The 17,859-nt window shown below is 59.3% G+C and overlaps 2 protein-coding genes across 9 annotated transcripts; both read left to right on the top strand.

Annotated features, from left to right (window-relative positions):
- Positions 1-877: 877 nt before the first annotated feature.
- CNOT9 (CCR4-NOT transcription complex subunit 9) lies at positions 878-8,773 on the top strand. The gene is made up of 8 exons (XM_084288639.1): positions 878-1,017; positions 2,778-2,957; positions 3,758-3,873; positions 4,914-5,023; positions 5,448-5,557; positions 6,253-6,351; positions 7,638-7,729; positions 8,351-8,773. Exons 1-8 carry the CDS (start codon positions 994-996, stop codon positions 8,517-8,519), a joined length of 900 nt encoding a protein of 299 aa, XP_084144765.1. The 5' UTR covers positions 878-993; the 3' UTR covers positions 8,520-8,773.
- A 1,829-nt stretch (positions 8,774-10,602) lies between these two features.
- Positions 10,603-17,664, top strand: PLCD4 (phospholipase C delta 4). 8 transcript variants are annotated; one of them, XM_084288971.1, is made up of 16 exons: positions 10,603-10,683; positions 12,338-12,389; positions 12,665-12,823; positions 13,047-13,275; positions 13,463-13,592; positions 13,736-13,967; positions 14,256-14,457; positions 14,712-14,856; positions 14,991-15,143; positions 15,282-15,422; positions 15,608-15,764; positions 16,123-16,239; positions 16,323-16,501; positions 16,601-16,736; positions 16,821-16,970; positions 17,064-17,664. In XM_084288971.1, exons 2-16 carry the CDS (start codon positions 12,365-12,367, stop codon positions 17,168-17,170), a joined length of 2,262 nt encoding a protein of 753 aa, XP_084145097.1. In that variant the 5' UTR covers positions 10,603-10,683; positions 12,338-12,364; the 3' UTR covers positions 17,171-17,664. The 8 variants fall into 8 exon arrangements, with proteins under 8 accessions (XP_084145097.1, XP_084145096.1, XP_084145095.1 ...); XM_084288970.1 differs by having other exon boundaries at positions 14,964-15,143; XM_084288969.1 differs by having other exon boundaries at positions 13,047-13,318; positions 13,422-13,592.
- Positions 17,665-17,859: the final 195 nt, after the last annotated feature.

The following is a 17,859-nucleotide window of genomic DNA, read 5'->3' as shown; positions in this document are numbered from 1 at the left end:
AAATAATTAAAAGTTTAAGTTAAAAAGAATTGGAAGCAATGAGGAAGGAATGGGGAGTAATGGGGAGAAATGGGAAGTAATGGAAAATAATGGAAAGTAATAAGGGAAAATAATAGGAAATATGGAAAGATAATAGGAAATAAAAGGTAATAGGAAATAAAAGGTAAAAGAAAATAAAAGGTAATAGGAAATAAAAGGTAATAGGAAATAAAAGGTAATAGGAAATTACGGGAAATAATAGGAAATAATGAAAAATAATAGAAAATAATAAACAATAATAAACAATAATAGAAAATAATGGAAAATAATAGAAAATAATAGGAAATAATAGAAAATATTGGGAAATAATAGGAAATATTGGGAAATAATAGGAAATAATAAACAATAATGGAAAATGATAAACACTAATAGAAAATCGAACTAAATGCCAATAGGAAATACCCGAAAACAACACAAATGATTAAAAACCGATCAGGAATTACTGCGAAAGCATCGGAAAGCGGTCAAAAAGCCCCGGCAAAGAAAGGAGCCCGAGCGGCGGCGGTCCCGGGAGGGGGCAGCCGGCGGCGGGGGGGGGGGGGGGCACAGGGACCCCGCGGGGCAGCGGGGCGCGGGGGGGGGGGGGACCGCGAGGGGGGGGGGGGGGAGAGGGGGCGGGGCCGAGCCCCGGTACCTGCGGGTCCGCGGGGGGGGGGGGGGGGGGGGCGGCGGATGGCGGGAACCGGCTGGCGGCGCGAGACGGCGCGCGACGCTGGGCACGCAGGCGCGCGCGCGCGCCCCGCTGACGTCAGCAGCGGGGGATAGGGCGGCGGCGCCCCTGCGCGGAGCGCGCCTGCGCGCCGCGGGGCCACGCCCACTTTTTTTTTTCCCAGCAGCCTTCGCGGTCGAGGGCGGAGAGAGAGGGGGGAGGGCGCGGCCCTGCCTCAGGGGGGGATGGCGGCGGCCTGCGCCTGAGGCACGGCACGGCCCGGCCCCGGGCGGCCCCGCTCCGCCATGCACAGCCTGGCCACGGCCGCGGTGAGAGCCTCCGGGTGGTGTGGGAGGGGGCTCCCGGGGCTTGGGGGAGGGGTTGGGCCTCTCTGCGGCACGGCTCGGATCCGGGCCTGTCGCGATAAAGGGGGCCGGTCGCGGGGAGGTTGTCGCGATAAGGGCGTCGCGCGGCGTGTCGTGGCATCCCGGGGTGGAGCTGGTGGGAGGCTCCGCGCCTGCAGGCTGCAAAGCGTGGTGCAGGCTGGAGGAGAGGCCAACATTTATAAAATGTTTAAAAAAAATTTACAAAATTTTATTAAATGGCCTTAAAATATGTAAAATTCTCTCTATGTAAGTATATCTGCATATTTAAACTCTGTGCGTAAGTATAAATGCGTCTTAAACTAAATATAAATGCATTTTTAAAGCAGCCATCAGCGTGCTGTTGAGAGCCCCAAGCGGTTAATCCGTTGCTGCTGAAGTTCAGGGCTCCCGTTGGGTTTGGAGGCGCTGAATCCTCCAAAATTGCTTAAAAAGGACTTAAAAAGGAGCCAGGCGGTGGGTGTGCTGCTCCCCTTGGTCAGCGCTTCCAGCACCGGCCTCGGGGTCCCCCAGAATTTTAGGCTGGGAGGTGGGAAACGCCGACAAAACAAGGAAAAATCCGATTCCCGATTTAAACTGGAATGAGAGAGCAACTGCAGGGCCTGTGGACAGCAGCTGGTTCTTGCTAAGACAAATACGGGGCATAAAAAAAAACTTAATCGTGTGGAAAATCTGCTTAGAGTTCTCTGGGGATCACGGCCACGTGATTGTGCTTTTAAAGGGCTGCTGTGTTTAAGCTTGTGAACTGAAACTTCACAGTGAGCCTAGAAAAATAGATGGGAGCTTCAGATAATGATAATAACAACATCACTGCTTGTCCCTCCGCCATCCCAAATAGAAACGAATGGGCTCTGCTTGTCTGTCGTGTCTGTTCCAGGCCAGAACAAATTTATTTTATTTGTAAATAAAATGGAGTAGATGAGGAAAAGGGGGTAGGATGAAAGCTCTGCAGCTATGAGGTTTTTGAGCCCTGAAATGTAGGGACTGATAACAGTGCATAACCTTGTGTATGGACTAAGTTACAGGGAGAGAAATTCGAGCTTCAGCCTAACATAAATCCCCAATCTGAGGAGGAATCTGTAGGACAGGGCCGTGGCTGTGCTGAGGAGGGAAACCTTTACAGAAACAGCAAGCTCTGGAGGCGTCTCCCTCCAGCAGCCCTGGGAGCCTGCCTCTGACAGACGCTTTCAGTTTTGGTTCCGGTTGCTTTCGTTTCCCAAATTCTCTGGTTTTCTTGTAGCAGCGTTGCTGTCGGCATGGTGCAAGCAGTGCTCGTGCCTGGTGCCATAAGCACATGGAGGGTTTTTGTCTGGGTTTAAAGCAGTAAAGGAACATGGGCTGCCTCTGTGGCCAGCCAGGCTGCTGAGCGGGTTGTGTGCGGCCTGGCAGGGAGCTTTTGCTGCAGCAGAAGGCTTGAGCGGCTTCTCAGCCGCTATTTGGGAGTTTTAAAGCTTAGGTTTGCCTCAGAGTTTTGGTCTGAATCACCAGGTTATCTCTAGGAAGCCCAGCAAGCGTTCGGTGAGCGTTTGCCCCTTGAGTGCTTGTTGGGCCAGCAGAGGCACGAGGCGGACTCGCTGAGAGGCTCGCTCCTTGCCCTTCTTTTCCTTGTGTTTGCGTGAATGTTTCTCAAATGTACATTGTGGGATGGTTTTGAGTGAGACTTGGGTGGAATAGCCATGACGGGAGTGTTCTTGTCTCCTTCCCAGCCTGTGCCAACAGCGCTGGCTCAGGTAGACCGCGAGAAGATCTACCAGTGGATCAATGAGCTGTCCAGCCCCGAGACGAGGGAGAATGCGCTGCTGGAGCTCAGCAAGAAGCGCGAGTCCGTGCCCGACCTGGCCCCCATGCTGTGGCACTCGTTTGGCACGATTGCGGCGCTCCTTCAGGTGGGTAGAGCCAACGTTTTTACTCCTAAAGATCTCTGGTAGTGATTTTTTTGGTTGGTTGGTTGGTTTGGGGTTTTTCTTTGCGTGAGCTTGAGCGTTGCCTGGTCAAAAGGTTGCCCCTAAAGAGAGCCTGCAGGAAGGGCAGTGTGGGAGTGCTGCTCCCTCCTCTAGAGAGCCCTGGGAAGGAAAGTACCCGCGTTGCTTGACAAACTGAGTGGCTCAGCTGATGACTGCCCATCTCTGTGGTGGATCTAGTCATCTCCTTCAAAGAAGGAAGGAAAGTCGTGCAGGACAGGCAGTGCCAAACTGTTCCAGAGTGGCTCTGAAACAACTGAAGATTATAAGGGAGCTGTAGTTGGAAGCAGGCAGACTTCCAAGCTGGATTTCCCCCCGTTCGCTGCTTCCCTCGTATTCGGTTAGAAGAGCACCAGCAGCTATGGTATGAGTGGGGTAGGTGTGCTCTGCCTCTAGGCACAGGAACAACATTCCTGTTTGCTCTGGGACTTCAAAACAAAGCAGTCCCCACATCCGCAAAGAGCCAGGAAATCGAATGAACCCTTTTTTTTCTTTTGTTTTTAACTGAAATTAAAGTTTGACTACGTCCCTATGGCTCCTTGTCAAACTGGCTCTGACTTAGCTCTGCCCTTCTCTTCATAGCACAGGGGCTGCCACGGAACTTCAGGGTGATGCTTGGTGAGAGCAGGCTGACTTCTTGACAGCGTCACTGCTTGCTGGGCAAATGCTCTTGTGCATTTGGATGGTTTTCTCCCTTAACTTTTCTTCACCTGTTTAATTCTTAGGAAATTGTAAATATCTATCCATCCATCAACCCTCCGACTTTGACGGCCCATCAGTCCAACAGAGTCTGCAATGCTTTAGCTCTGCTGCAGTGTGTCGCATCTCACCCTGAAACCAGGTGGGTGTCTCCGAGTACGTGAGTTTGCTGGGATGTTGGTGCTGACAGCTCGGCCAGTTTCACTCTGGAAGCACGTGAGCTCCTTTCTGCTCTTTTACCAAGAGAAGTGGAGCAGTGGAGAGAGCTGGGAGACAAGCAGCTGCTGGCTGCTTTCACTTGTTTGCACGGATTACCAGGATGACAGCTTTATGGTGGTCCTGAATGCGTGGCATTCCTTGAATCGTCCTGAGATCCTGCAAATTCCCAAACTGCTGGCTTGTGGCAGCCCCTGGGAGCTCAGCCAGAGACAAGGGTGCCTTTGTGCTGAGCGTTGTACGCGGGATCCCTGTTTTCATGAGCTTCTGGTTGTTTGGACCAGCTGTACAGAGAGTGGAATGAGCAGGGCTGCCTTTCCCTGAGACCGTGTGTGGCAAGGGAGCAGTATCAGAGCCACGCCTGCGGTCCCCAGCCAGCGCCTGACTTCAGGGTTTCTCAGTCTCTGTCCAGCACGTGTCAGCAAGGGAAAAGCTGATGTTGGTTCAGCCAAAACCAGTAGCTAATACTCAGAAGAAAACTATCCTGAGAGCCATGATCTCATGCTTCTGTTCCTGCTGAGGGAAGCAGTAGGTAGCTGAATTTGTTTTCCAGCTGCCACAAAGTAGCGTTAAACAACAACCCTTCCTGAGATAATATCCAAAGAAATAGGGTAGTTTTACACCACGTGCTTTTACAATTAAAGCTTGAAAACTGAAAACAGATGAAGAATGTCGGGTGATTGTGCAAGAGAGCTCCCCTCCCGGCTAGCAGAGCGATCTCCAGGTTTCTCCCTGCAGGCTGTGTTCTTCAGAGCTGTCAGAAGGCAGTTTGTGGGCTCCTGGGGAAAAGTGGCCCAGCGCAGGATTTACCTCAGCACCTTCCCATCAGGGAACAAACTGTTCCCACTTTTGAGGAGCAGCAGCAACGTTGTCCCTCAGGAATAATCAGAGGCTGTGTGTGATAATACTGGGTTTGTGCTCGCTTTGTTTTCCTTGTCTCTCACGGGTGTTCTCCCTTTCCTACAGGTCAGCTTTTTTGGCAGCTCACATCCCTCTCTTCCTGTACCCCTTCTTGCACACAGTTAGCAAGACGCGTCCGTTTGAGTACCTGCGGCTCACGAGCCTCGGAGTGATTGGTAAGCAGCGAGATTGATGCTTGAGTTTATTCGCCCTGTCATCCCCACATGCTGTTTTCCTTCTTTTCTGCCCCAAACACTTCTCAGTGTATAAAGTAAGAGGGTCTAGAAGTGCATGTCTTCTTCCCAGAGGTTGATGTCAAGAGGCTGGCAGCCTCTTGGGTTTGTATTACCACCGGGGGGAGAGCCAAGAATGAATCCCTTGCTGAAAAACGAACAGCCCCCAAACCCAGCTTAATTACGTTTGTTACCAAAACGAGCTCTTCTCCAGCCACGTGCTGCAACACGTTTGGGATGGCAGCTGCTCTGTCAGCCACTCAGACCCAGTGATTCCTGGGCAGGACACAATGCAGGCCATCTTTGAAAGGCAAGTTTTGTTTTTAATGTATCACTTACTGATTTGGGTTTCTGTTTTTCCTTCAAGGGGCCTTGGTGAAAACCGATGAGCAAGAAGTGATAAATTTCTTACTGACAACAGAAATTATCCCCCTGTGCTTACGCATTATGGAGTCTGGCAGTGAACTCTCTAAGACGGTATCTACATTTCTTTCTTAATTAAGACTTTTTTGTTGATTATATCCAAACGACCAGGCAGTCAGTAACCTGCAGAGTTGGTTTGTTTCCTGTTGTAAATGCTGGGGCAGCTCTGGGTGGGGTTTTACCTCCACCCATCCTCAGAAACAAACTAAACCGCCACCAAACTGAGCTGAGAGATTCTGAGTCTGGTAGTTTTGCTGGGAAATGTCTTGCTGTTTTCAGCAGACATCATACTCCTTTGTAGCCCAGCAGAGTAACTCCCAGGGCTCAGCTGGATTAATCTTTGGCCTGAGAGAAGAGATGCTGTAACTACACAGCACAGAGGTTGTGCAGTCGGTGGTGGTGGTGGTGATGGGGATGTTCACTGCATCAGGCCTACTGTGTAGCCATAATCTTGAGGCTGTCCCGTGCAGCCTGGCAGTAATTGCTGCCTCCTTCAGCCTGCATCCAGTCATCTTGTGTGCACTGCTTCGTCTCCACTTCTTTTCTTTAGCCAAAGATGCCAACCATTGGGTTTTGTCCTGCGTTTTCTTTTTGGCTTTAAACTTTAAATCAAGTACAACATTTGCTGAAAGGCCTTTCAGCACTGCTGAAAGAAAAAGAGCTGCCATGAAAAGAGTACAGCACAAAGACTCTTCTTTTTTTGGGGTAGACGTTTATATTCTCTCTTTTCTGATTTCTCCCTGTTCCAGGTTGCTACATTTATCCTTCAGAAAATCCTCCTGGATGACACGGGACTGGCATACATCTGTCAGACTTACGAGCGGTTCTCCCATGTTGCCATGATACTGGTAAGATTATTTGTTTCTTCTGCCTATAAAAAGTTAAATGTTTTCTCTAGCAGCCAGCTTCTTCAGCTATTTTACTGCTCTCTGGCTGTCCCCTGTGTAGGAGAGGTTTGGGTACCTGTATTTTGTTCATCCCAGGAGTAATAGCCCAGCTCGGATGCTTCTTTTAGCTTGCCAAGGGGAATACATCTGCCCTGGAATAGCCATTACCCTGCTTTTATGTATTTGTGTTTGCTTTTTAAAGAGCCAGTCTCAGGAGAAGAAAATGCAGCATTAAGTTAAGCATTTTGCAGCCCTGGTTCTGTGCCTAAATGTTGATGCTTTCACTGGGAATATTTGTGGGTCTGTTTTCCCAGATGTAAAGAAAACGTTTTCCTAACTCTCACGTGAACAGCAAAATATGAATGCTTGTGAGCTGATGTCCAAAATAACCAATGTGGTAGGATTTTCCTGGTCAAGAAAGGGATCAGCTTTGGAGGAAGTACATCTGGCTCGGGCAAAGTCAAGCAAGCATTTAGAAACAGAAACCCTGGGGCAGGGGAGGGAAGGAGACCAAGGAAGAATGCAGTGGGGAAGGGTATGGACATGGAAGAACGTGGGTGGGTTAAGCTGTGACAGTGTGGAAGAAATCCTGGTTGTTCACCGCTGGGTGAAGCACTGACACACTGAATATTCCACAGCACTAAGATGAAAATGTTCATAGATGTTTCTGTATTTCAAAAATTCGGATAATGCACTCCTGTCTCATGAGAGTGATGGTTTGCTTCCTGGTCCGCTGATGAGTGAGTGAGATGTTCTGCAAGAATTAGAGGCTTTTAGAAGAGCAAGTTAGCAATTTCTGTCTAGGAGCTGTCTGAGAAGCTCTCTGACCTGTTGTTCCTTATTTTGAAGAAATCTTGGTGTCCAGGGGATAGCTGAGAACAGGAAGCTTGCAAAAGGGCAGGTGAGGTGGCCCCACTAATTGCTGGCTGACTAAATATCCAAATACAGGTGAATTTAGCTAATGGGGAAAATGGTCAGTGCTAGCCAATATAGTTTCACTGGTGTTGGGGGAGGGAAATCTTGCTGAGCAGATCTGATTCGATGCCCAAACATGACTCGGGGCAGGTGCATGAAGGCATCCATGCAGTTTCCTGAGCTGGGTGCTTTCAGGCTGCAGCCACGTGCAGGGTCCTACGTGTTGTGAGAAACACAACGTGTTGTGATTTAATGGTCTGTGCCAGGCTCTGCTGGCTGTGAAGCTGTCCCCACAGACGCTTTAACTGGTGACACTGGCCTCTGTCAAACAGGGTAAAATGGTCCTGCAGCTTTCCAAGGAGCCCTCAGCACGGCTGCTGAAGCACGTCGTCCGCTGTTACCTTCGCCTTTCCGATAACCCCAGGTAAACATTTAAGGAGTGTGGGCAGGGGCTTCTCCCACCCGCTTGGAAATGCAGCTCCCCTTGCCGGTGCCTGCTTGGAGCCAGGGTTATTCATCTGCCTTTACATCAGCCTTAGCTCAGTGTGAAAAACGCTTGTTTTTATTGCTGGCCCCAGAAGTTTTTATGATAGATGGTAGAAACTGGCTCTTTGGAGTTTGGTCGGGTTCAAGCCGTGCAGGTTACAGCTGCCTGAGCTCGAGTGGTGCTTGGGCTGGGTGTGAGGGAAGGCCTGAGTCGGAAGCTGTGCTGTGCTCTCGCTCTTCTGCATCGTGCGGGCCGTGAGCAGTAAAAATCAATCGATGAAATTCGGCGTGAAATCAGCTTGTACTTCCCAAAGCTGCTGTGTTTGTGTTTGTTGTGTCTGCCTCTTCTGGCACGGCGCTGCTCTTGAGCAAAGGCTATCAGGACACGGGGCTTTGCTCGGTGGGATCTCCCGTGAGGGATGGGAGCCGTGCTGCTGCTCCGTGCTTTCCTTGGCTGGTCCCCCCAGGCAAACGAGCGTTGACGTCCCCAGTGGGGTTTGCTCCCCTCTTGCCCCTGTGAGTTTATTTGTTGGGCCCCGTTTCTTGTCTCTTGATGTAGGGCACGTGAAGCTCTCAGGCAGTGCCTTCCTGACCAACTGAAGGACACCACCTTCGCCCAGGTCCTGAAGGACGACACCACCACCAAGCGCTGGCTGGCTCAGCTCGTCAAGAACCTGCAGGAGGGTCAAGTCACCGACCCGCGGGGCATCCCCCTTCCTCCGCAGTGACTGCTGGGGGGGGCGGGGGGCTGGGGAAGAAACAGCTCAGGTTTACAAAGACCCAGGAACCGCTGACCTCTTCTGCAACAAACCGGGCGTGCCGGCCGCCTTTCCGTCCGCCAGCTCGTCGGAGCCTTCCATCGGGCCAAAGGGCTGCTCTGTAGCAATGCAGCATGCCTCTGGAGATCATAACACCAGCAGATGCTGATACTACAGCTTAAAAAAAAAAAAAAAAATCAATAAAAAACCTATCTGTAAAGATCCCATCTCTCCAGGAGGCCTGGCTGGCAGCTGTCCCTGCACCCGCAGGCGGGGTGGTGCGGGTGTGCGCTCCTGCAGCTAGCTCGGTCTCCATGCAGGCGCTGTGTGGCACGGTGCGCTGTGCCACATCCCTCCACTTCCTTGTCACTCCTTGTTTACACCTCTGTTTCGATGAGCGAGCTGAGTAAAAGCCGATCCTGTTGTTCTCTCCCCTCTTCAGAGCGCTGCTCAGCTGCAGGTAGCGTGGGGACAGCTTCCCTGCGAGCACATCCTCGCTCCTGGCTGGCACGGCGAGCTGCTCTTCCTTTCTTTTTGGCACAGAGGCCGTGGCTGGAGCTGGGCCACCTCGGTGCTCGCCCCAAGAGGAGGGGGGATGGCTCGCTGTGCCCCGTGCCTCATCAGCCTGCTTCCCAGGGCTCTGGGGGAGGAGAAGGCAGCGGGGCTGCGGCTCTTGTGCTGTAAATAGTGCAGCTCCTGGCGCAGCGCTAAGCAGCGGCCAGGGGGCTGATGTGTGCCGGCCGTGGCTCCAGCAGAGCTCCTGCCCGGCGGGGCTGCCGTCTCCTCAGAGCTCAGATCAAGGAACCTGCCTCGCTACGGCCAGCAGGACAGCTCTGAGCTACATCCTGCAGCCCCAGGTACACCAGCTCCCTGCAGGCAGCTCTGTCCTGACCTTCCCCGTGCCTCCCAGCTCCTCTCTGCCAGCCCGCTGCAGCCGTTTCAGTTCTCAAACCCTCCTCGGTGTGTTTCTGCTTCGGCCCCAGCACGATTAAACTGCTGGCAGCCCCTTCCCTGCACACAGGGCTTGCTGTGGCTGCGGCGGGGCGGGCTCCTGGGCTGTGCTGCATGCAGCAGGCAGCTCCGCTGGCACCCAGCTGCACGCAGGCCTGGGCAGCTTCTCGTCCCCTCTTCCAGCAGCCCATTTTGCTGATCATCCGCAGCCCTGTGCCAACGGTGTCTCAAATCCCATCTGCTTTCCCCTCCCTCCTCCCCGCGCAGCCTTGCGTAAGGAGGGCAGAGCGCAGCCTCCTCCCTGCCCCGGGGTCCCGTTTTATAACCCTTGCCTCCTCCTTTCCTCTCCCCGGCCCCTGACCTTGACAGGGTGTGAAAATGCTTCTGGTTTTTGTTGTTTTTTTTCTTTTTTTTTGTAAGTTCGGATGAATAAATAATAAAACCCCAGGCAGCACAGCTTGCTCCCGGCCTGCTCTCTCGGGAAGGGCTCGGGGCAGGTGAGGGGAAGGCGAGCTGTGGGTGCTGCCTGGCTCACGGTGCCACCCAGAGGGGTTGAGGGCTCTCCCCGAGGGTGCCGAAACTGGGCTGTGGGGCAGCGCTCCCTCTTTGCAGGGTGTTTGCAGCCGCTCTGGCACCCGCTGCCACCCCGGCCCCGCAGCAGGAGCCTGCCAGAGCCCGTGCTGCCCTTTTTGGCTGGCAGGGGAGGGATGCGCGGGGCTGGCTCAGGACCTGGGGAGCCCCGGGGGGGGCACAGGTCAGCGCTGCGGTTTTGGGCAGCCCCGGCCCTGCCGCACGGCCAAGTGGCAATTCCCGGGGAATTCCCGGGATCCCCGCTCCTCTGCTGCCAAACCCCGGCCCCAAAACCAGCGCTGCGGTTGGGGCCGCTCCGGGGGGGTCCCGCTCTTTATCCTCCCCCCTCCTTAAATCCCCCCAGGGCTCCGGCACCCCCCCCCCGGCAGCGGCGGCACCGGTGACCTTAATCCGCTCCGACCTTGCGGGGCTCGGGGCCGTGCGGGACCGGGAGGGGAGAACCGGGGAAGGTTTTGGGGGGGTTGTGGGGGGGGACCAGGGGGCCGGGCTCGCCGCCCCGCCGCTGCCAAGGGGCGGGCAGCCCGGGCTGCCCCGGCCCCGTGCGGCCGCAATCGGCGGAGCACCGGAGGCGCGGAGCGGTACCGGAGAGCTGGTACGGGACCGGGGGATTTGGGGGGGTCCGGAGGGGGCTGAGCCTCCCCAGCGGGGGCTGCAGGGTGGGGGGGGAAGTGCCGGCTTGCCCCCCTGCTTTGGTTTAAGGGGCGCCCCCCCCGACCCCGGCAGGGTGTGCGTGCAAAGCGGGGCAGCAGCGGGGTGGGGGTGCCCGGGGGGGCTCAGCCCTCCCTGCGTGGCCACGGAGGCTTTGAAATCTCCCGGGGGGAGATTGAAAATCGCCCGGTGTGCCCCCCACCCCCCTCCCCAGCCCAGCCTGGGGGCTGTCACCTCCGGGTGAGGAGCTGAGGGTGGGCACGGCCGCCTGCGGCCCCACAATTCAGGGTGGGAAGGGGAGAAGGGGACGCAGCCCCCCCCCTCTGGCAGGGGGCAGCAGCCTTTCGGGAAGCCCTCGGGTTGGGTTTCCAGCAGGAGGGCTCCGGCTGCAGCCCCTGGCTCCCGGCCCACTCTCCTCGAGAGAGGAGCGAGGGGCAGAGCTCTCCAGGGCCAGGGGGGCTGCAGGGGCTCGGGGCTGGGGTGCTGGGGGCACTGCCCCTGTGCCTGGGGGGGCTGCCCCGCGGTGGAAGGGGTCTGCTCTGCTGCTTGGGGCAGGGCTGGCTGCCTTCAGGCCGTGTCTGCACGGAGAAGGAGCTGGCGCTGTGGGATATCAGTTAGTTGGTCTCCAAAATCCCAGCTCTGTTCCCCGAGCAGCCCCCTTGCACGCCGCCTCTTGGCACACACGCGTGGCAGGGCGCAGAGCACAGCCCTGCTGGTGGCAGCAGGCCAGCAGGGACTGGCCGGTCCCTGTCTCCTTGACACCTCTCCTTCCAGCCCGGCTTTCCCCAAACCCTCCCAGCCCTCCGGGAGCTGCTGCTGATCGAGGGAGGGGGCACGGGGCAGCCTGGGTGCCTGCAAGGGTCTGGCAGCCAGGCTTGGCAGCTGCCTGCACGCTGACGGCACCGGCTATTCCCAGCCCCGCTGCGCCGGTGCCGTGCTGAGTCAGGGGCCTGGGGCACGGCCGGCACCCCTGCACCGAGCCCCTCACCCCGAGGGGGACCCCAGGCAGCGATGTGCCCCTCCCCGCCCCCAAAGCACGGCCTGCCAGCTGCGCTCTGCAGCCCCTCGAGGGCTGCTCCAGCATCCGGGCGACTGGCACATCCCAGCGATTTCTCATCAGCCTAATTAAAGTCTTGACAGCCTAATCAAGGACCCATTGTAAGTCCCCGTTGCATTTTTAGTCCCGCTCGTCCCCGCGCGCTGCCGTCCCCGGGGTGCAGGGAGAAGGGTCCGGGAGCCCCTGCCTGCAGCTGCGTGGTGCTGGCACTCGGCTTTGTCACCGTCACCCCCAAATTTGCTGGCGTGGGGGGCTGCCAGGCGGTGGGGGGCTCTCCCCGGCAGTTTTGCCAGCTCCCAGGGTTAGTTCCCTCCTAGCAGCGGGGCTCTGCTCCCCTCCTGGCTTTGGGGGCCGCTCTGGCAAGTTTTTCCATTTTCCCCCCAACACCTTGCGAGCGCTGGCTTCCCGGTAATGCGATCAATATTTCATGGGCACGCCGAGACGAACTTGACACTTCACGAAAGCGGTGACCTGGGAGGAGGCAGGCGCAGGTGCTCTCGCCTGCACCGCTCCCCAGCCGCCCCTTTTCTTCCCTCCCCAGCAGTGCCGGCGAGGAGGAGGCTGAGCCATGGCATCGCTGCCGTGCAACGCCCGTGAGTGCTCTCCATCAGGGGGGGACGCGTGGGGCAGGGTGCTGGGTGATCCTGATTTACACCGGGGCACTGTGGGCATCAGGGCGGGGGCTGGCAGCTCCAAAATGCAGGGTGAAGGCTTCCGAGGGTCCATGGGGAATCCCTGCATGCCCTTCTTGTGGCAAAGGGAGCTTGTTTGGGGTCCTGCCTCCTCCATCCCAAACCGAGGGCTTGTGCGGGGTGCCAGGGGTGCAGGGAGCGCTGCCCCCGTGACGCAGCCCCCGCTGCCCCCCAAGGCATCCAGCTGACGGACACGCTGGAGCAGATGCAGCAAGGGGCGTTGATGCGCAAGGTGAAGTCCAAGGGCTGGAAGAAGCAGCGCTACTTCAAGCTGCAGGACGACTGCATGACCATCTGGTACCAGTCCAAGAGGACGGGCAAAACCGAGTCCGCCTGTGAGTCCCTGCTGGGGTGTGGCCGGGGCGGGGGGGGGGGACATCAGTAGGGTTCAGAGTGAACGTGGCTGTGAACGCGCCAAGTCCTGAGGCTGGGTTTGCTCCGGATGGGAACGTGGAGCAGCAGGAGGAGGGGTGCTTGGAAGGGCAGATGTCTGCAGGGGGTGCCCCCTGCCCTGCAGTCCCCGTCCCCGTGGACAGAGCTCCTCTCCCTCTGCCCCAGTCTCCATCAGCGACGTGGAGACGGTGCGGGAAGGGCACCAGTCGGAGGTGCTGCAGAGCCTGGCCGAAGAGTTCCCCGCCGAGCGCTGCTTCACCATCGTCTTCTACGGCCGCCGGGGCAACCTGGACCTCATCGCCGGCTCGGCGGAGGAGGCGCAGTGCTGGGTGCGGGGCCTGCGCCAGCTGATCGAGGTGGCCACCAGCATGGACCAGAGGGAGAGGATAGACCAATATCCTTCCCGCGGGCACCGCACCGCGCTCCCTGCGTCCCCAGCACGTGCTCGGTCTTTCGGGGTCTCACCCGTCAGCGTCAGGCCGGGGAGAGCCCCCAGCAAAAGGGAGAGGTTTGGTGCTCCCCGGCTCCGTCTCCCTTTAGCCGTGGTCCTTTCCCTTAACGCCCGCCCCGGCTTCCCGCACGTGGATTCGGGACTGGTTCCAGAAGGCCGACAAGAACAAGGACGGGCGCATGAACTTCAAGGAGGTGCAGCGCCTGCTCAAGATGATGAACGTGGACATGAACGAGGACCATGCCCTGCGGCTCTTCCAGGTACACGCAGCCCGCCTGCGGGGCCGGGGCAGGCTGCACAACCTCCCTGCAGCAGGGCTTCCTCCCTCCCTTCCCTCCTCGATCCACCCCAAATCCCTCTGCTGGCACCGGGTGACCCCGGTGCTGAGCGAGCCCCCCCGCAGGCTGCCGACAAGTCGGAGTCGGGGACGCTGGAAGGGGAAGAGTTCGTGCTCTTCTACAAAGCCCTCACGGAGCGCGAGGAGGTGCTGAGCCTCTTCCAGGCCTTCTCTGAGGACGGGAAGAAGCTGACGCTGCTGGAGCTGGTGGATTTCCTGCGGCAGGAGCAGCTGGAGGACGAGGGCACGGAGGAGCTCGCCATGGAGCTCATCGACAAGTACGAGCCGTCGGAGACGGGTGAGAGCCCGGAGCTGCGCCCTGCGCTGGGGAAGGGGAGCGCTGAGACACCCCCTGCCCCTCCTGCCCCTCTTTTTTGGGTCTGTTTTACCTCCCGGGGGAGGTTGGGCAGCTGTGGGGTGCCTGCTCCGGCTTGGGGACCCGCTGCCTGCCTCCCCAAGGCTGCTGCCTCGGGCACCCCCATGGCTCCTGGTGCCCCAGCCTGCTGCAGGATGCCACCAGCAGCCCCGTTTGCCCCAGCCCCGTTGCCCTGGGTCTCCCATCTCCTCTTCTCCCGTCTGCCCGCAGCCAGGGCTCGCCACGCGCTGAGCGCCGACGGGTTCCTCATGTACCTCTGCTCCCCGGAGGGCTCCATCTTCAACCCCCGGCACCAGGGGCTGTGGCAGGACATGACCCAGCCGCTCTGCCACTACTTCATCTCCTCCTCTCACAACACCTACCTGATCGAGGACCAGATCCGGGGCCAGAGCAGCATCGAGGGCTACATCAGGTAACGGGCTGCTCCCTCACACCCGTCCCCGGGCCCCCCGGCACCGCGCCCCGGGCAGCTCCACGGGGGGAAAATGCAGCAGGAGGAGAAGCCCCTTTGGCTGAGAGCTGCCCCTGGGCGTGGGGCAGCAGGGATATTGCCCCGAGGGCTGCTTGCCAGCCTCCCTCGTCCCCTGGCCCTGCAGGGGGGACACCCCCAGCGGAGGGAGGGCGGGGGGGGGTTTGCTTGGTGCCGGGCTGATCGCCCACCCGCAGGGCTCTGAAACGGGGCTGCCGCTGCCTGGAGGTGGACTGCTGGGACGGGCCGAACGGGGAGCCCATGGTGTACCACGGCCACACCTTCACCTCCAAGATCCCCTTCAGGGAGGTGGTGAGCACCCTGGGCAAGTACGCCTTCCAGGTAGGGCGCCGCGAGGCTGGGGGGGGCGTGCTGAGGGGCGGCAAGGGGGCTCGGGGGGGGTGGCTGCTTTCCCCCTGTCCCCCCCACGCTGCTGCTGCTCGGGGCAGGAGCGTTGTTGGCACCTTGCTCCCCAGGCGTCCCCCTACCCGGTGATCCTGTCCCTGGAGAACCACTGCAGCATGGAGCAGCAGGAGGTGCTGGCCCAGCAGCTCAGGGACATCCTGGGGGAGCAGCTCCTCACCGCCACCATCGACGGGCGCGTCCCCACCCAGCTCCCGTCCCCGGAGGTTAGGGGCAAAGAAAACCCGCCCCAGCCCCTCCTGGATGCTGCTGGCACCGCTCCCTCACACCGCGGGGTCCCGGGGGATGGTGCTGAGCCCCGCGGAGCCCAGCACCTCAGGGTTCCCCCCCTTCCACCCCTGCAGGAGCTGAAGCACAAGATCCTGCTGAAGGGGAAGAAGATCGGGCGGCTGGAGGACGTGCTGGACGGGCCGGGGGACGAGGCACCCGACGTGTCCGATGATGACAACGGGGCGGAGGCAGAGGAGGAGAGGAGGAGGATGAAGGTGGGTGGCCCAGGCTGGGGACCTGACGGCACTGAGCCCCCGGACACAGCTGTGGGACACCACCAGGAAGGGGGGGGGGACATTTCTGGGCCATGCCAGCCCCCTTTTGGCACCACCGTGATGGGGACCCCCTGCCTGCTCCGTTCCCGTGGGGCTGGGGGTCCTGACGGGGCTCTGCCTGGCAGAAGGACAAGGAGAGCCTGGCCCAGGCGTTGTCTGACTGCGTCGTCTACTGCAAGAGCGTGTCCTTCAGGGGCTTCCAGGAGGCACGCAGCCATTCCCGGCCCTCCGAGATCTCCTCCCTCGCCGAGGCCAAGGCCAGGAAGCTCATCCGGGACGCGGGTGAGGTTTGGGGTCCGGGGTGGAGGTGGGGGGTGGCTGCTGGGTGTAGGGGGAGGGCCTCCAGGCACCGGGCATCCTCCCTGTCCGGGAGAAAGATGTCCTGGCAGGGCTGGAACTGGGGTGCTCGGCTCTTGAGGGGTGAGTAGGGTTGGTTGGGTGCCTTGGGGAAAAGGAGAATGGGTGGGTGGGTGGGTGGGTGGATGGATGGATGGATGGATGGATGGATGGATGGATGGATGGATGGGTGGATGGATGGGTGGATGGGTGGATGGATGGGTGGGTGGCTCAGCACGCGGTCAGGGTGGCGGTGCAGGCCAAGCGATGTCCTCACGAGCAGCCCTCCCTCCTCCATCCCCAGGGAACGACTTTGTCCGGCACAACGCCTGGCAGCTGACCCGCATCTACCCCAGCGGGATGCGCACCGACTCCTCCAACTACAGCCCGCAGGAGATGTGGAACGCGGGCTGCCAGATCGGTACGGCCCGGGGCCGTTGGGGGGGCCGCGGGGCTGCCCCATGCCACCCCGACCCATCTCCCCGCCGCCTGCCTTCCCCCCAGTGGCCCTAAATTTCCAGACGGCCGGCACGGAGATGGACCTGTGCGACGGGCTCTTCAGCCAGAACGGCCGCTGTGGCTACGTGCTCAAACCGCCCTTCATGAGGGACGAGGGGACCCTCTTCAACCCCGCCGAGCCCAGCACCCGGGAGGGCCCCGGCCCCGTCACGCTGACCATCCAGGTAGGGGCAGAGGAGGGACCCCGGGGAGCCCTGCGGGGGGCCCTGTTGCTCCCAGCTGGGTGCCAACTCCATCCTGGGGGGCCCTGCCCTTCCCCGCAGGTGATCAGCGGGCAGCAGCTGCCCAAAGTGGCCAACAGCAAGGACGGGGCCATCATCGACCCGCTGGTGCGCGTGGAGATCCACGGGGTGCCCGCGGACCAGGCGCACCAGGAGACCAAGTACATCGAGAACAACGGTGAGCAGGGGGTCCCGGGGACCCCTCCATGCCCCGTCCCTGCCCTCCGCCACCCCCCAGCACCCCTTCTCTCTCCCTCCCCAGGGTTTAATCCCCGCTGGGATGAGACCCTCCAGTTCCAGCTCCACGTGCCCGAGCTGGCCCTCGTCCGCTTCGTGGTGGAGGATTACGACAAGACGTCCAGGAACGACTTCGTGGGGCAGTTCACCCTGGCCTTCGCCAACATCAAACCCGGTGAGAGGTCACTGCCCGGTGGTGTAGGGTGCTGGGGAAGGGTGCTAGGGAGTGGGGTGCTCAGCCACGGCCTCGCTGTCCCCCCCCCTGCAGGCTACCGCCACATCCACCTCCTCTCCAAGGACGGCACCAGCATCCCGCCCTCCTCGCTCTTCGTCCACATCCGCATCACCGAGCCGCCCGGCCCCGAGCAGGACTGACCCGCGGGGCCCGTGGGATCGGGATAGAAGCCATAGGGCCGGCCCGCTTCTGGCCCCATAGAGCTGGGGCCCCGGGGCTGAGCACGCCACCCCCTCGTCGCTCCGTTTGTGTCGTCCCTGTGTCGTCGTCGCTGCTGTGCCCGTGTTTGCAGTGGCCTCTGGGGGCTGGGGACAGGCACTGGTGTCTCCAGCGGTGCTTTGGGATCTCTCCCACCCTCTGGGAGAGGGTGGAGAGGAGGAGAGCTGGAGCAGGGCGCCCAGGCTCTGCCGGGGGCTGGTCCCCCCCCACCCAGGGGAAGCGAGGCTGGAGCCAAGCAAACCCCGGGGCTGGGCAGAGCTGGGAGAGGAGCCGCTGCTCACTGCCCCCGTCCTGCAGCGCCCTCAGAGCCCCCGGCCCCCACAGCCCCAGGGATGCTCCTGGCCAGCACCACGTTATTAACCCTGGCCGTGTCCTCTCGATGTAAGCACCCTAATAAAGTGTTCAGTGGCAGGCAGGCACGGGTCTGGGTGTGGTGGTGTTGCTGGTGTATGGGACACCCTGACCCCGCTGTGCAAGCACCAGGGCTGCTCTGCCCCTGCCAGCATCCCGAGGAGAGGATTTCAGGTTCAGCACAAACCCCAGGGGCTGCTCCTAGCCTGATTCTGGGGTCCTGGACACAAGGAGGGGTTTCCAGCTGGAGCTGTCCCAT

This window comes from Netta rufina (assembly GCF_964035555.1).
Source record: "Netta rufina genome assembly, chromosome: 6".
Taxonomy (NCBI): Eukaryota; Metazoa; Chordata; class Aves; order Anseriformes; family Anatidae; genus Netta; species Netta rufina.
This window is presented reverse-complemented; position numbering and strand designations above follow the sequence as displayed.

What these genes read in the sequence shown, in the direction of transcription:
- CNOT9 (XM_084288639.1), top strand. Translation starts at nt 994, where the DNA reads ATGCACAGCCTGGCCACGGCCGCG. An exon ending in GCAGTGAACTCTCTAAGACG is followed by an intron (nt 5,558 to 6,252) that starts GTATCTACATTT and finishes TCCCTGTTCCAG; the next exon opens with GTTGCTACATTTATCCTTCA. An exon ending in CGCCTTTCCGATAACCCCAG is followed by an intron (nt 7,730 to 8,350) that starts GTAAACATTTAA and finishes CTCTTGATGTAG; the next exon opens with GGCACGTGAAGCTCTCAGGC.
- PLCD4 (XM_084288964.1), top strand. Translation starts at nt 12,365, where the DNA reads ATGGCATCGCTGCCGTGCAACGCCC. An exon ending in GGGCAAAACCGAGTCCGCCT is followed by an intron (nt 12,824 to 13,046) that starts GTGAGTCCCTGC and finishes CCTCTGCCCCAG; the next exon opens with TCTCCATCAGCGACGTGGAG. An exon ending in AGCATCGAGGGCTACATCAG is followed by an intron (nt 14,458 to 14,711) that starts GTAACGGGCTGC and finishes GCCCACCCGCAG; the next exon opens with GGCTCTGAAACGGGGCTGCC.